This window comes from Xyrauchen texanus, chromosome 37 (genome assembly GCF_025860055.1).
Source record: "Xyrauchen texanus isolate HMW12.3.18 chromosome 37, RBS_HiC_50CHRs, whole genome shotgun sequence".
Classification (NCBI taxonomy): Eukaryota; Metazoa; Chordata; class Actinopteri; order Cypriniformes; family Catostomidae; genus Xyrauchen; species Xyrauchen texanus.
Genome location: NC_068312.1, coordinates 31,826,829 through 31,843,639, shown reverse-complemented (window position 1 = coordinate 31,843,639; position 16,811 = coordinate 31,826,829). Strand labels below are relative to the sequence as shown.

The 16,811-nt window shown below is 37.3% G+C and overlaps 1 protein-coding gene across 4 annotated transcripts in view; it reads right to left on the bottom strand.

The window, feature by feature from the left end:
- LOC127630978 (small conductance calcium-activated potassium channel protein 2-like) overlaps window positions 1-16,811 on the bottom strand; it is a 46,568-nt gene that overhangs the window by 20,576 nt on the left and 9,181 nt on the right. For all 4 annotated transcript variants that reach the window (XM_052108907.1, XM_052108904.1, XM_052108906.1 and 1 more), the window contains exons 2-4: window positions 13,586-14,038; window positions 7,592-7,687; window positions 6,271-6,689 (exon numbers count right to left, since the gene is read on the bottom strand). In XM_052108907.1, the coding sequence (XP_051964867.1) occupies window positions 6,271-6,689; window positions 7,592-7,687; window positions 13,586-14,038 (968 nt within the window). The remainder of the gene's footprint in view (window positions 1-6,270; window positions 6,690-7,591; window positions 7,688-13,585; window positions 14,039-16,811) is intronic.

Sequence of the window (16,811 nt, the reverse complement as noted above, 5' to 3'; positions counted from 1 at the left end):
ATACCACCTACCTCTGACAAGCAATAGCAAGTAGCAAATCATGGTTCATGTCAGTGACATAAACTAAAGCTTATTGGCTATTTAAAAGAAACCCTAACAAAAAGTGTTAATTGTAAATTTGCCGCAAATTCGCCACTGATTATTTTAACTTGCAAATAATTTTGTCCATTTTTGCCAAAGGTTTGCTGCAGGTTCCACTACCAATGAAGAGCTGCAAACTTCTAGCAAACATTTGCAGTAATGCACAAGCTCATTTGCATGTGAAAATAATGAGTGGCAAATTTGTGGTATGTTTGTGGCTAGTTTGCCAGAACTCTAGATTTTTTGTAAGGGAAAGGACAAGCTCTTTGATATGTCCTGCCCCAACTTCCTGTTAAATAGGAAATACGTCAACACAAGAAAGATGACTGTGCTCGTCAAGCCATTTTATGGGGTCTTTAAAAACATTCCACTCAATTCAAGCAAACAATTGCCCAAAAAACATTCTTAAATAAATATATGAAAAAGCTTCAGAACAAAGTCTTCTCTCTGGCTCAGATCCATGTTCCATCAGAGTGGACAATATGTCCACTTGCTGACTACGGGGTAACTCTACATTTATGTGGAAATGAATCAATCACAGAGTGTCCAGCATATCTGCTCATTAATTTAACTGAGGACTCATTAGCTTGAGTGCTATTAAACGAGGCCCGTGCTAGCCTGATGACAAATGACTTAAAACGAAGTAGCTGTGTGACCATTTAGGGGCGAAGTGAAGAGAATTACTCAGGGTTCTAAAGCTGCTGATAGAGCACCTCTCCATTCCTCCAATGGATTCATCCACTGTAACACTCTCACACATGACATGAGAATAGATTGTATAAAAATAACCTCCTCCCACCTGCTTTGACACCTGACTAGCACATTAGCTTAGTTAGTATTCTCAGCACTTTTACTCATTTTAACCATGAGCTTTGAAGAAAAACAGAAAACACTAGGCCTATTCTATTTGCATAGGCGGAAATAGCGGGTTTGGTCGGGGGGTCCCCCCCCTCTTTAAAATGTCATTAAAATATGTGTATTGTAAATAATATAATGATATATTCTTAAAATAATTGTTTAGGAAATAAAATAATACAAATGCAAACGGGGCAACTACAAAAAAAAACCTTGGTGTCCCCTTCAAAAATTGCTCTTGAGAATTGTTATGTTTATTGTCCCCCCAACATTTTGATGAAATTTTTGCCCCTGTCTATTTGCCTAACATACTATGTCTGATACAGATTAGCACACTAGCTTGGGTAGCTGAGGATTTAATTGCTCTAATGGTATGTATAGGGGAGCCTAAAGCTAGTTGTCACATGGGAAAGTTCTCAGTAACTCTTTAGCAGTTGTTTTATATGTAGGTTTCCACACCAATAATTAAAAACTGTAATGAGAATAGGTTTGGATAATTCTGTCCTCATTCTAAAGTTGTCACATTCATTTTATATGTTGTAATCTTACACAATAGACCCTTGTCACATTTAAAACATGGAGGTAAACTATAGCATGGTAAACTTCTAACGCTTTGAATGGGAGACCAAAGCAGTTGCTAGAAAAGCAAAATTAAAATTAGCTATTTCATTTCCACTAATTTACAAAAGACAAAAAAATTGGTCTGCGATGGACTGGCGACCTGTCCAGGGTGTCCCCCGCCTTTCGCCCAATGTTAGCTGGGATAGGCTCCAGCCCCCCGCGACCCTGTACACAGGATAAGCGGTTGACGATGGATGGATGGATGGATGGATGGAAAAAAATTGGTTTCATAAATTTGTGCTTCTTTAGCTCAGATTACGAGTCAGCTGTCATCACTTTTGTTATTGCCGTTGAGAAAGATAATCTTTTGGATTTAAAAACCTGAGATGTTCTGCATGATCATGCACTTGATAAATTAAACAGGAAATGAGGGCTGATTTTCACACTAAGCAAATAGGTAAGTGCATTTTGCATTGTTATAGCAACATCAGGAGTTTTCAAAGTGTAAATTAGGCTGCTTGTGCATTCAGTGTCGGATCAAGTTTTGAAAAGTAACCGTGTACCCTGACGAAACAAACTGTATTGCAAGCTAAATTTAAATAGCAAATATTATAAGAGAGCTTTTTCTTGGTATTAGACCTCCTTGGTTCTGACTTTCGTGTGGGGACATATTTTTTAAATGTCAGTTGGTATTATTAGTTGACTGCCACGTAATATATATTCATTGTGAAACTGTGTTTTCTTAATGGCTTGAATTACACTGAAGGCCAAGACTTAAAATGCACGGGCCACCACTGCGCTAGAGTGTAGCTTCCAATACCAGCATAGTTGACAAATCTGCTTTTGCAGACAGCTAATATTATATTGTGACGAGGAGGAGGGCATGGCCAGGCCGTGATTGTGAGTCACCTAATCAGCCGGGAGGGGGATAAAGACGATCCGGGGCGCCGGTTCGAGAGAGAGAGAGAGAGAGACACTTGCGGCCACTGTGTGTGTGCGTCTATGTGTTTTACGTTATATTTGAGTTCTTTTATGTCATTAAACTTATGTTGACTGTTCTGGCGATTCCCACCTCCTCCTTGCCTATCCTGAACCCGTTACATATATCTTGACAGGCTTAAATTCCCATTAAACCTTTAAAGCCTCGTGAGTTATATTATGCACTCTAGACATTGAATAGTGAACCCCATACACCAAGCAATTGTTGTAGTGAAGTGCAGGAGGATGATGTAGGACATAGGCTAATGTGTAAGAGGCGGTCGCAGCAACTAGCTAAAGGGCTGAGAATGACCTTGTTATCATGGCTGTGCTGCTCTATCTATGTCAATGGGACATGACAACATACTAGATCATTACTCTCCCCCCAAGGTCTAGGTCAAGATGATGATATCTTGGTGAGAACAGCACTTCAGAGCATCAGAAAAGGTCATGGATTCGAAAGCACTTTAGGAAAAGAATAGGCTGCCTACCATGAACATGATGACTACCATGTTGACACATGGTTTCAGCTGTGTGAAAATCCCAAATCCAAACAATTCCTAAAAAGTTTAATGACCGGACACTAAGACCCCTCTTTAAGTGAGGATTTCAGTTGAATGACCATTTATAAGAGAAAAGAAATTAATGGATGTGTTTAAGAATTTGGGCTTTCCAACATGTCAGCAATTTGCTAGAGATACGCAATTGCAGTTTTACCAGAATAGCTCATTAGGAGAGATGAGAAGAAGTTCAGGAAAGCTAAGAGCCAAGTAATAGTTTTTCCTTGAAAAGCACAGACTCACTTTGGACCGCTGTCCAGCAGCAGCCATGTGGAAGAAACATAGAACAAAACCATGAACATAAATAAAACACATATATACTTCCACAATGACAGCACATTTATGAAGACAACAGAATATGTGCTTGAACAACAGCATTTGACAAAAAAAGAAAGGAATTGTTACTTAAAGAGGCAGTTCACCCAATAATTAAATTATGTTATCATTTACTCTCATCTCATTCCTAATGTTGCCATTTTTCCATGGAATAAAAAAGATAATTTAGATAGTTTATTATTTCTTTATTATTTAAAAGTATCTTCATGCAGCTTTTTCCACTGACAAGTCAAAAAATTACACACACACACACACACACACACACACACACACACATACACACACACACACACACACACGTGTTGTGTTTCCATGTTTTATGGGGACTTTCCATAGACATAATGGTTTTTATACTGTACAAACTTTATATTCTATCCCCTAAACCTAACCCTCACAGAAAACTTTCTGCATTTTTACATTTTCAAAAAACATAATTTAGTATGATTTATAAGCTGTTTTCCTCATGGGGACCGGCAAAATGTCCCCACAAGGTCAAACATTTCGGGTTTTATATCACTTCATAAAGTGATAAATACACGCTCACACACACACACACACACACACACACACACACACACACACACACACACACACACACACACACACACACACACACACACACACACACACACACACACACACAGCAACATAAATGTAGTCCACATGACTTGTGTGTTATATTTAAAGTCTTCTGAGCCCATACAATGGCTTTATGTGATGAGCCAACATGATCACACAGGAAGTCTGAATGTTGTTTCAGAGAGTTCCAGTACTCTAGGATCAGTCACATTTTGCAGACTGCTTTGATCTCCTATCAGGACGTTTTTGCATCGGCTTCAGGATGTTTACCTTCCTGACCGTGGCGTGACCAGAAGCGCATTGTGACAATAGCATGGGAGATCCGAGTTTAGATAACGTGTTGAAACCAGGAAGCAGTTGTGTTTCTTCTATTAGAATTGATAATCACTTCTATTTTCCAACACTGCTCACATGTGGCATTCCACATGTTGGGTCCTCTGCTTTTTTCTCTTTATATGCTTCCTTTAGGCTCCATCTTTCAGAAGTACAGTGTAGCCTATCATTGTTATGCTGATGACACACAATTTTACCTTCCTGTCAGGTCTAACGATTGTTGTTCCATCAATAATCACATCTCCTGTCTTGAGGAAGTTAAATTATGGATATCTGAAAACGTCCTCATGCTTAATGAGGATAAAACCGAGGTAATTACTTTTAGCTCTTCGTTACGTAGCGCTGACATTGAAAATCAGTTGGGTACTTTGTCTTTAACCATGCACAATAGAGTTAAGAACTTGGGTATCATCTTTGATTCTGACTTATTATTTGATAAGCAGGTAAATGCTGTTGTTAAAGGAAGCTTTTTTCATCTAAGGTCCATTGCTAAATTAAAACAGTTTCTCTCATAGAAGGACTTGGAAATAGTGATTCATGCTCTTATTACATCCCGGCTGGATTACAGCAATGCCTTGGATCTGTCTCAATCTTCTTTCTCACGTCTGCAAGTAGTCCAAAATGCAGCAGCTAGACTCTTAGACCCTAACTGGTACCAAGAAAAGAGAGAATATTACCCCAGTTCTCGCTTCCCTACATTGGCTTCCAGTTAGTTACAGAGTTCAATTCAAGGTTGAGCTGTATGTTTATTAGGCCTTGCATGGTTTAGCCCCTTAGTACATTGCCGATTTACTTCATCTACATTCGACACCTAGGTCTCTTTGTTCATCAAATCAGTTACTCTGCTCTGTTCCTCGATCCCGTTTGAAAACCAAAGGTGATCGGGTATTTGTGGTTGCGGCCGCCAGGTTGTGGAATGCACTCCCAATTGTTGTTAGGTCTTCTACCTCATTGCCTATATTTAAATCTAGATTGAAGACACATTTTTTCTCTTTAGCCTATAATGTTGGTTGAGAATTATAACAGTTTTTTGTGTAGGTTTTATAATGTTTTATTAATTTGTTCTTTTTAACATTTTATAAGTTCAATTTAATTCTGTTATTAATGTTTGTAAAAACTTGTACAGCACTTTGGTTACAACAATTGTTGTTTTTAAGTGTGCTTTATAAATAAACTTGAACTTGAACTTTTTGCATAATCATTGACAAGCACAATTTAGAAGTTGCATTTCTCCCTCTAACATTACATTTTTACTCTAATGATGGTTAGGTTTAGGATTGGGAGTTGGGGGAACAATTTATAAAATATGCATTCCTCTTAACTGTATTACATGCTGTACAGCTGGAAACAACTCTTCACAACTCACTTTTGGCACCCCTCTGTTCACATTTAACCTGGAAAATGGAGCTCATGCATGGTCATACCCCCAACAACAGCGCCTTCAGTTCAGCGCTCCCGCTGCTCTGTGAGCGTTTAGAGAGAATCTCTGAACACTTCTTAAAATATAATCACAATTCACTTAACGGTGTTGCTGCATCACCTCAGTAGATTGAAAAGTTCTGGGTCAAAAGCCTATTCAAAAGCCGGAGTGGTGGTGGTGTAGTGGTCTAAGCACATAACTGGTAATCTGGTGATCAGAAGGATGCTGGTTCGAGCCCCACAGCCACCACCATTGTGTCCTTGAGCAAGACACTTCCAGGTTGCTTAGGGGGGATTGTCCCTGTAATAAGTGCACTGTAAGTCGCTTTGGATAAAAGCGTCTGCCAAATGCATGAATGTAAATGTAAATGTATTCACTGTTCTGGTGGCCATAAGTATCATCACTCATTTTAGGTGAGCATACACAAAATCCATAGAAAGATAGGTATGCTTGCGTATGCGCTAGAGTCTAGACTACACTACTGGGTGAACTATCCCTTTAAATACATCAAACTTCAAAAAAGCCAGGTACAAACAAAGTTTCTTAAGAAATCTAAGTTTATCTCACCTCTCACAGACATGCACAGTCCAGGCAGCAATGATCCATGATGATATACTGAAAACCAGCAGCACTGTGCCTGGACAAATAGTCATCAAAGTCTTCATGACAAAGCGTGTGTTAAAGTTGATCTTATTGAGCGCTCCGATACTGCGAGACGAGGCGTCCGTAAAGAGCTTACTGTGCAGGAGCATGACCCGGCCAATTAGATACAGCCGCAGGAACATGGGGATGGAGAGGATGATGTCCACATCTGCGTCGGCCACAGATGGGGTGTAGGTGAATGCCAGGCGGGCGGTCCATGTGAAGACGTACTGACCAGGAATGGGGTGGATGGCACACACCAGGAGCTCCAACATGATGAAGAAGATACGCTCGTATGTCATGGCTATCCGCCAGTCATCTGCCCCATTGTCCACCATGAAGAGCTAAATGTTGGATGGAGAAAGCATTTGTAAAGGTATAGATCACCCAAAAATGTAAACTGTGTCCTTATTTACTCACCCTCATGTTCGAAAACCATATGACTCATCTTTCTTTTGAGTTGTTAGGCAGAATGTTAAAATATCTTAGTATGGAAAAAAAGGACACTGAAAGTGAATAGTGACTGAGGCAATCTTTTCTTAACATTCTGATTAATGTCTCCTTTTGTGTTCCATGAATGAAAGTCAATGGGGTTTGTATCAACATGAGAGTGAGTAAAAGATGACAGAATTTTCATTTTTAGTAAGTTTAGCCTTGATCGTGCATTTATGTACTATGCCTTAAATTACAATACTATTAATTATAGATAATACATCTATTTTGTAATGGAATAGTCAAGGTTACAGTATATGAAGGGAATGAACCTGTTCCATTTAGTGCCATTTTTCACTAAAATCAAGTATCTGTGGTTTTACCATAATGACTATGCTATGATTTTTTTTTTCTCCTTTGCAATTGTGATGTAACTAATGAAAGCTGCACAGCTTGCAATCAGGAATAAAGGTTTTCATTTGTGCATCCATTTAGTAATTTGACCACCATGTGACATTCCAAGTCATTAAATAATGCTTACTAACCAAACTGATTGACAGGCCTGTATTAAATTACGTCTCTTATTAGCCATAAGCCCCACTTGAAAAACCATCATTAATCAACATCAGTGGCATCTCTATAAAGACCATTTAATGGATAGGCAAAATGGCACAGCCATTGAATAAAAATATCAGGAATCTGGTAGTACTTCAAGTCATTAGGAATTGGCACACTGCTACGTCTGTTATCTTTGAAGCTCCTGTCTCAGTCTGTACTCTTGTTTATGGTTTCCAAGGCTGAGTCGGCAACTTACATGAATCTCTCGTGCGTGGTACATTATGATCAGACAGAGCAGAATAACAGTGGAGAGGCTAATAAGGCATTTCAGTGCAAATGAATAGGAGGATTCCTGCAGAGATAGAGAAAAAGGGACATTTATTAATTCCAAATATTACAAAAATTCCTGTTGCTCATCTGGTAAAGCATTACCCAAGCAATGGAAACATACAAACAAGTCTCTTTGCATAAAAGTGTCTTTCACATGAATAAATGTATTTTTGAGAGACAGAAAGATAAGGCAAGAGTCTTGCAAACATACTGGATGTTATGCTGCCTTCATGTTGGACTGCACTTATGAGGTGAGTGCGCATGAACGGTACCACAATGTTGTAATGACAGGGGAACACTGTTTTTCCTTTAAGTCGCAAATTAAGAATCAATTGTGAAAATTTTTTATATACATCATAAGAAGCTGAAATTATGGATGTTGCCTGTACAGATTAGTTTGAATGCATGTTGTGTACTGTTGATGAAGAATAGCGATAAAGCTTTCCAGAAAAAAATAAATACACATTTAGCCGATTTATGAGCTGACTGGTGTGTCAAAACTACATTACCCACTAGAAGTAACATTCTGGGTTTAATACAATTAAGCTAAATTGACAGAATTTGTGGAATAATGTTGATTTAAAAAAAATCATTGAAATCATTTGAAGGGTTTAAGGACAGAAATGAAACTTACGTGTTACATGCTAAAAAGAACTTACATGAATTCTTCTGTTAAAACTTGCGTTATTTGATCTGCCATCATTTTTTGTCTTTTTTTTACGATGTTGCGTCATCATGGCAACAAAGTATATAGTTTTACACAAAATAGATAAGCGATTTTATGATTCAAATGATGTTGATTGAGCTAAAATTGTATCAAACCCAGAATATTAATTTAACATGCATTGTTAGCTCTTTATTTTGTTACAAAAGCACTAAAAGTTTTCTGTATTTGTCAGAAAGGGGGGGAAACAGAAAGAAATATTAAATTGCCCAATGCATCCAGTTTATTCCAACTTAAATCACTTGAACCAAGGGTATAGCAGCCATAGCGAGGAACACATCCCCCACTCTTTTCCAATCATCCAGCCAAACACAGGTGAGTTTCATGAGCCAAAACAACCCTTATGTAATAGGCCGTCAGTCAGATAGTCTAATCAACGCGGCTCCGTTCATTTCTACAAAGTTGCTTTCAACAATGCTCATTTAACCTTGTTTTTATCAGCATTGATGTTGATCTAAATTAGTAATCTACAGATGTGGAAGACACAAATGAGTGTTATTCAACGGCATATCATATTTTTTTATTTTATCCCCTTTTCTCCACAATTTGGCATGCCCAATTTCCAATGTGCTCTAGGTGGCGTAGTTACTCGCCTCAATCTGGGTGGCAGAGGACAAATCTCAGTTGCCTCTGCATCTGAGACAATCAGTCCGCGCATCTTATCACGTGGCTTGTTGAGCGCATTACCGCAGAGACCTAGCACGTGTGGAGGCTTCATGCTATTCTCCGTGGCATCCACGCACAATTCACCATGTGCCCCACCAAGAGCAAGAACCACATTATAGCGACCACGAGGAGGTTAAACCAATGTGACTCTAAGGTCTTGTAGGTTTAATCTGAGCATTAAAATTTTGTGTGAAGAAATTAGGAAAGAAATATTTTTCTATTGCATAATATATACAAATATAATATAAATAGAATTATATATATATATATATATATATATATATATATATATATATATATATATATATATATATTAGATATTTTATTATAAAATATATGAGTTAAAAAAAAGTTTAAAATTGACCAAAACTAAAGTTGACCCAAAAGAGAGACATCTTTTAATTTAGAAATATTTTGAAACTTATTTGAAATTTAATTTAAAATGAAACCACTTATCACTATTTTATTATTTTATTTATATATTAGAAGGTAAATATGTAAAAATTACTTCTAAAGGTGTATAAAGCAAACAAGCAGAAAAAAGCACACCTTAAAAAAATGACAATTTATATGACAATTAATTATAAAAGCCCTAAAACAGACATTTAATCGTCATAATCGCAATTATTTGTTTGACAATTAATCGTCAGCCAAATTTCATAATCGTGACAGCTCTAGTATGTAGACATAAAAATTATAAAGGATTAAAATGTCCTTATGATATTTGATTCAGTGACTCATTTCACACAAGACACTAATTTGTCACCACATTCTTGCATCACCAGAAATGGTCACTGAATCATTAAATTGCTCTGGACGAATTTTGGTGAATGTAATCAAAACACTCGAGCCACTTGGATACATTCAGTTCCACAATGCACAAGCACATATGAAAAAATAAAATTGTGCACATGCACAATTGTCATTGTAATTGATTAAATAATTTTTTTCAGGACCAGCTTGTGCTCAGTCTTTTATTGTCATGTAGGGCTGGACTGGTATTCTGGCATACCGGGTATTTTCCCGGTGGGCCGACGCACTTTGGGGCCGATCGGGGGTGGACTGGCCATCAGGAGAACTGAGCGGGCCGGTGGGTCGGCTGCAAAATGGGCCAAATGGGCCGCGATATGAAGAGAAGGACAGCGAACAATACTACAAATATTAAAAGTAAATAATATATACATATAATATAAAACTTATATCATACTTATAAGTATATATTAATATATACTACAATATATTAATACTGCACTGTAAGTGTTGGGTCTGTGCGAGCCACCTGCTGACAGCTGTGTCCCCCTCACAGATGACTGCTATGCCCGTGACTTGAACACACATCACATTGTAGTCCGCGTAATCCATCGTAAAATGAAATGGATTCATCATTTTATTTCCTACTGCATGAAACTTGCATTAAAGCTATATAGAATTGACAAAAGAAGTCAATTTTATCAGTGTGATACTACAACAACATAACATTTCTTTGATTTCTCTGGTCACCTCTCTCAAATACAGTAATTCCAACAGAAGTAGCCAACACCTATAATGCACAAAGTGCATCCATGTTCAGAAAAACCTTTCCCATGCAATTATGACTAGAAAAGTAACTAACAGCAATACTCTCTCGTTCCTTATGTCTATCAATCTCAGAGCTTGTACTTTCTTTCTGGATGACATTCCTCATTATAAGATCAGTTCAATTGGAGCTCATTAAACCTGTCTGACTCTGCTGATACACTGGAACATGATGTGCTGGCTAAGGCAATGAACAGTGCTTTAGTGAGGGAAAAAAAATATTATAAGAAAAACAACTCTCTAGGGAACTGTCTACCTACTCACTGGGCCAGCGATTCACACAGGCCAAAAGAGTCTACAAACAGTGGATTTAGTACAACACCACATCCTGTTGGCAACATTTTACGGATATACTGGAGACTGTTTGAAACGCTTTGGTTTTAACTGTTAAAACTACTTAACTCCTCATTAAGATCTTAATATCAGTTCTTGAGTTGCTTCCATTAATAAGCAGGACCAAACAGAGATTTCAATTAATTCAGAACACTGGAAGTGTCACGATTCACTGTTGTCTGGCCTGTGTTTCTCCCCTGTCATCTGTTCCCGGACTACACTTCCAATAATTCCCTGCTCTCATCTCTGCCAGCTGTCCTTCATTGTCCTCACCTGTGTTTCATTTAGTCATTATCCTTTGTGTATTTAAAGCCCTGTTTTTTTTGTATCATTCGTGGTCAGTTGTTGTATGTGTTTGACCTCCCGTGTTTAACCAGTGCCCTTTGTAGATGTTTGCACCTATCTATGTTATTGTTTCCCATCTTGGATGTTTTATTTGCTCCTGTATCTACCAGTTATTTGTGTTTGTTTATTTATTTAATTTCATTAAAAAATCCATAGCTGCACCTAGATCCAGCTCTCTTGACTTCTTCCGAGCGTTACAGAACAACTGACCACAAATGATACAAACTACAGGGCTTTAAATACACAAAGGATAATGACTAAATGAAACACAGGTGAGGACAATGAAGGACAGCTGGCAGAGATGAGAGCAGGGAATTATGGGAAGTGTAGTCTGGGAACAGATGACAGGGGAGAAACACAGGCCAGACAACACTAAATCGCGACAGGAAGGTTGCTGCCCAAATATGGGTTGCAGGTCTGTTTTGATAGGGTGCTAAACAAAACAATGCTAAATACTAATAAAATGTGACTTACAATTTAATCGTACATAGATGGTATTAATAAATAAATAGGTTTATCAACTATTACAAGGGAGGAGAAAACAGTTTCTATATCTTTTGTTGTTGAGTTCAATGTTTGACATGTTTGTTTAAATTTGGTACTATGCTGGTTCACCAATTGATGTCCAAAATACTGTAAACTCTGGGTCCTGAAGCTAAAGCAGTTGATTCTCTATTAGGGATGTCAAAAGTACCGGTTCTTCAGTACCAAGTCGATACTAATATTAAACACATTTTAACAATACCAATCAAATAATCATATTTGTGTTACAATATGGGCTCTGTGCATTAGGCCTTGCAGTGTAATTGTAGCCTTAATAGATATCAGTCTCAAAGCAACCTTTAATTAAATGAGAAATACCATGGTTAAATAACAGTCATTTTTAACATGCTAATATTAATATTAATACTTAATGTAATTATTTACGAATAAAGGAGTAGCTGCTGAATACTGCTTTTGGAAATTGATATCAAGTATCATGAAAATTCACTGGAAACTTGATAACTCTATTGAAAATGGCAAGAAATAGTGTTCAACGAGTTCTACACTAAGGTGTTCTAATAACAGGCTCTTACAATAGATGAGCTCATTAAAATTCCTTTTAATAATTTATTGAGCATATAATTAAGTGCAAGGCCTATTAGCTCATTCACATTCTTTCAGTTTCTTTTGTATAGAAGCTATACTTGTGGTTAAAAAGAGTGCAAATGCTTATATAAAAGATGACATGTATGTATCTCTCATGAGATCGCATTGATTGATGTTCTTTGATGTCTCTATCCATTAAGGAAGTGCACACAAAGAGCCAGATGTCAATGATGAATTCATGCTTCAGTGTCTTAAAGCAGTCATATAAAGATCAATCTCAGAACTCATTGCTGCAGCATTTCATTGCTATCCATGAATCAATGTGCTAAAGATTAAATTAGATGTATTAAGCTAGTAGAGGTCTACATGCAATACCTTCTAAAACATTGCTGCCCTACTCAAAAGACCATTGCATAAATTTGCAGGTTCAGTTCAGACTGGTTTATGCTTGCTAGTGCTGGTTTGGTGCTGCTCTAGCTGATGGACCAGCAAGAAGTGGTGTGTGATGTTGTTTAATTTATAGTTTTGGTGAAGGTGGTCTTTTGGGATTTTTGATACTTTGGAACTAACCTTGCTGAAAAGACCATCTTAAAGTTACCTACATTTCCATGCTGGTCTAGACTGGTTAATTAATATTAGTTCTGGTTTGGTGCTGGTGCTGGTCTAGCATAGCCATATGCAAATTAGCTAGTTGAGACCAACACAACCTTTCTGATGAAACTAGAGAAGTTGACTTAGGAAGTCTTGCTGGTTAGGCTGGTTAGCATGGTGGTGCATCTTACCAAATACTGATTGTGGCAACAATTTCCACTTTTTGCTTGTTTATTTAACAAAAGTACAAATCGAGATTACAGAGAGGCACTTACATTGGAAGCAAATAGGGCAAGTTCATCAATATTAAAATATACGCTATAGTGTATATTTTAATGTTGATGAACTGGCCCCATTCACTTCCATTGTAACTGACTTACTGTAACCATGATTTTTGCTTTTATTTATTTTTTATAAATGTGTCAAAATATTTTTTTGTGGTAAGCAACATTATGCCACAAATGCTGACAGTTGAGCTTAACTTGTATTAAACCTGAAACATTGCGTCAACCAGCACACCAGATTTCAAAACACAACAGAACAAGAAAAACTTGTGTTACATATTTCCCCAATTACAGAATCTGTGGTTACTCTTACCTTTGTATAAACTCCCCAAGAGAGCTCAGTCTCTGTCACCATAACAACAATCCCAAACATTCCAAAAATCAGGGCGTAGTCACTAAGGCGTTTGCGCTTCTCGAACAGTACCCTCCGATGCCCAAGCTTATAGCCAATGTCCTTGTTCTTCTTATGTGGAGCACTGCTTGGTCTTCGTCTCACCAGGTTCTCAGTGGACTGCTTACTTGGGTCATCCCCATTCCCTTTGGAGACCAACACCTCCAGCCCAGAATTGTGTAGGGTCTGCAAAGGCTGGGTCTCAGAGTCCAGCTCTGCTAGGTTCCTCCGGGACGCCCCCAGACTGCCGAGTGGTCTGATTATGCCCCCATTGTACTTGCAGCTGTTCATGGCTATCTGAGGATATTGCTGGCCGCCATGGGACAGGGAAGGCCGTGATCCAGCATGGCTCAGCCTGTTGGCATCCGCATTCACCTGCCAGAAGCAAGAAGATATTTTATAAATTATATTATTGCCATTTGTGCCCTGAGTTTGTATAATGTCTGGGGGAGAGCACTGCCAATTCACAACAATGGTGATTTAAAGGACATATTTTTAGAAGATTACATTATAAATGCGGACATCTAAAGGGTTCATAATGCATGCTGGAGGTTGCAAAGCAAGTGACAAGGTTAGTCTACTGTCACTATTGAAAAAGCTCTCTGTCAAGCAATGTGACATCTAAACCATTTACCCGCACAGATGCAAGATTAAGATCTTTATAGCAGGTCATTTTATTTGATAAGGACTGAAGGGGTCATAGAGGTCTTGGTCGTTTGAAATGAAAGAGCCTGATTCATTGAAGTGATTCAGAACTGAAAACTTCCTTCCCAGTTCAAAAGGACCAGCTTTAATACTGTTTCATAGAAATTCCTGTCCTTATGAGTCAAATAAATACAGTAGAGGAACCAAACACTCTTTTGCACATTAATGACAACAAAGAGTTATACTACAGCTCTAAGACACAAAAACGGGATCATGCAAAAATTTCATTTAAGTGTGAGAAATGGATACTTAATGGATACTGGATTGCCTTAAGTAAATACAGTATGGCAATATTTGAAATAATGCTTATGAAGATATGCCAAAAATTATGTTTCTTTCTCCTCATTGAATTGAATTTGTCTTCTGAAATGTATACTATTCTAATTTTAATGACAATTAGGATCGGTGTCTGCTATCTAGCAGCTAATGTTGGGCCAACACACTACCAACTCATTTGCTGAGACTTCTGTAACGTCAAATACTGATAGGCAGCACACAGTAGAACCACATGTTAACAGACTAGGGGGAACATATGAATCGGAAATTAGAATAATGAGAACTACTTTGGAAACTACAGTGGGGTTCAAAATCTGACGCACTAGTGAAAATGGTATTTAGAATTTTTCTCATTTAATTTTTAAAAAATGACAAATTATATTATCAGTATAAAAACTGCATTGAAAAGTTGAAAAATAACATGAATTCCTTGGTATTTGGTATGTCCATCTTTTGCTTTAATATTAGCATGCACTTGAGCTGGCATGGACTCCACAAGTTTGTGAAAAACCTGATGATTCATGCTATCCAGCATGATCTGAGAATTCATCAAAAAGCGTCTTATGTGCTTCAGAAGCAAGGAAATATAACCTTTTCTACAAAGACTTAACATGGTCAAAGTCAGTTTGCATGCATTTGTTTAGTGACCTAAATAGTGCAGAATCTTAAATATATATATATATATATATATATATATATATATATATATATATATATATATATATAAATCTTAAAACTGGGTTTATTTTCATATTTAAACTAGATATTGCTTATTTAAATTAGATTTGGAAAACTAGATTTTCAATGTAAACTTGAACTATTAAATCCCTATACTTACATTTCACATGCACAAACTACTTCATACATGAACTTTAATCTAGAGCCCTACATTTTCACTCCTTATTAGGTGTAGTTATCCAAAACTAGTTATTGCACCATCTGGAAATCCACTTTTCACAAACATGATTTTGATGGTTAAGCTGAACCTTAGTGAAGACCATTTTGAGTCTGTAATCACTGCTCCTCAGCACATCTAACAGTTTTGTTGTTCACTGGAACAATTCTTTTTATCCATGTTACTGCACTCGGCTGCTCGGTAACAGCACTGCAGCTACTACTGAGGCTTATAGGTAACAAAAAAGTTTTTATTCAGGACTAGAAAAACAAGCTTTATAGACTGCAAAAGCCAATGGCTGTCAATGCCTATGGTGTGAGACTGTTCTCATGGCTTTCTGCTCTCATAGCAACAGATAAAGTATATCCTGTAGAGCTTTTTATTCTCTCACTTTTTATGTTCGTCTCTCACAAAAAGGACTGTGGGAACTTGTCCAAAAGTACAGTTTTGAACATACTGTACTCTTTTAGGAACATCTCAAATATACCATTTAATACAATACATACTACCACAGTTTTATATTTAGGTATTTTAGTAGGCCTAAAATGAAGTAGAATTCTTTGTATTCTTGTTTTCATTCATAGCATCTCCTGGGATGAGAGAAAGAATTATAACATTGAAAAAGTTACACACTTTGCTTTAAGCAAAAGTGCTCTTCATTTAATCACATTGCTGGTTATAGGAGAAACAATTGAAATATTAAAAGGGATGTAAGTGTGATTTTTCTTTCTTAAGAGATGTACAACAATGTAACTTCTAATGCAATTTACAACACAGCAGCTGTAAAACAAAGATGAAAAGAGCTAGAAATTATTTGCATGACCTTGAAGATTCTGATAAAATGCACAGCTTATTTTCTGCTGATATTAGGAAAAACTTTAAATGTTCATTTACAACAATTACACCAGTAACTACTAAAGTGACCATATATCACCATTAACAATATAAACCACAATAACAACATCTGCTCATCTCCATTTACTGCAGTGTTTCCATTTCGATGCAACAGGCTAAGGATGCACGACTTTGCAATAGTATTTTCATTGTCACGGCCTGACAATTTCACATTTAGCTAATTGTATGTATTAACCAATATTCTCTTCTGCGTGTGTGAAAGCTGAAGGGCCCCTAGACTTCACAATCCCCTGCTCTCTCATTCCCCTCTCTACAAGCTTCGGTCTGTACAAATCCAATTTAGCAAATCTATTTTGACATTGAATTTGCACTCGATCAGATGTGGCATCAGATTCTCTGTTCTCCAGGTTTCTCGCT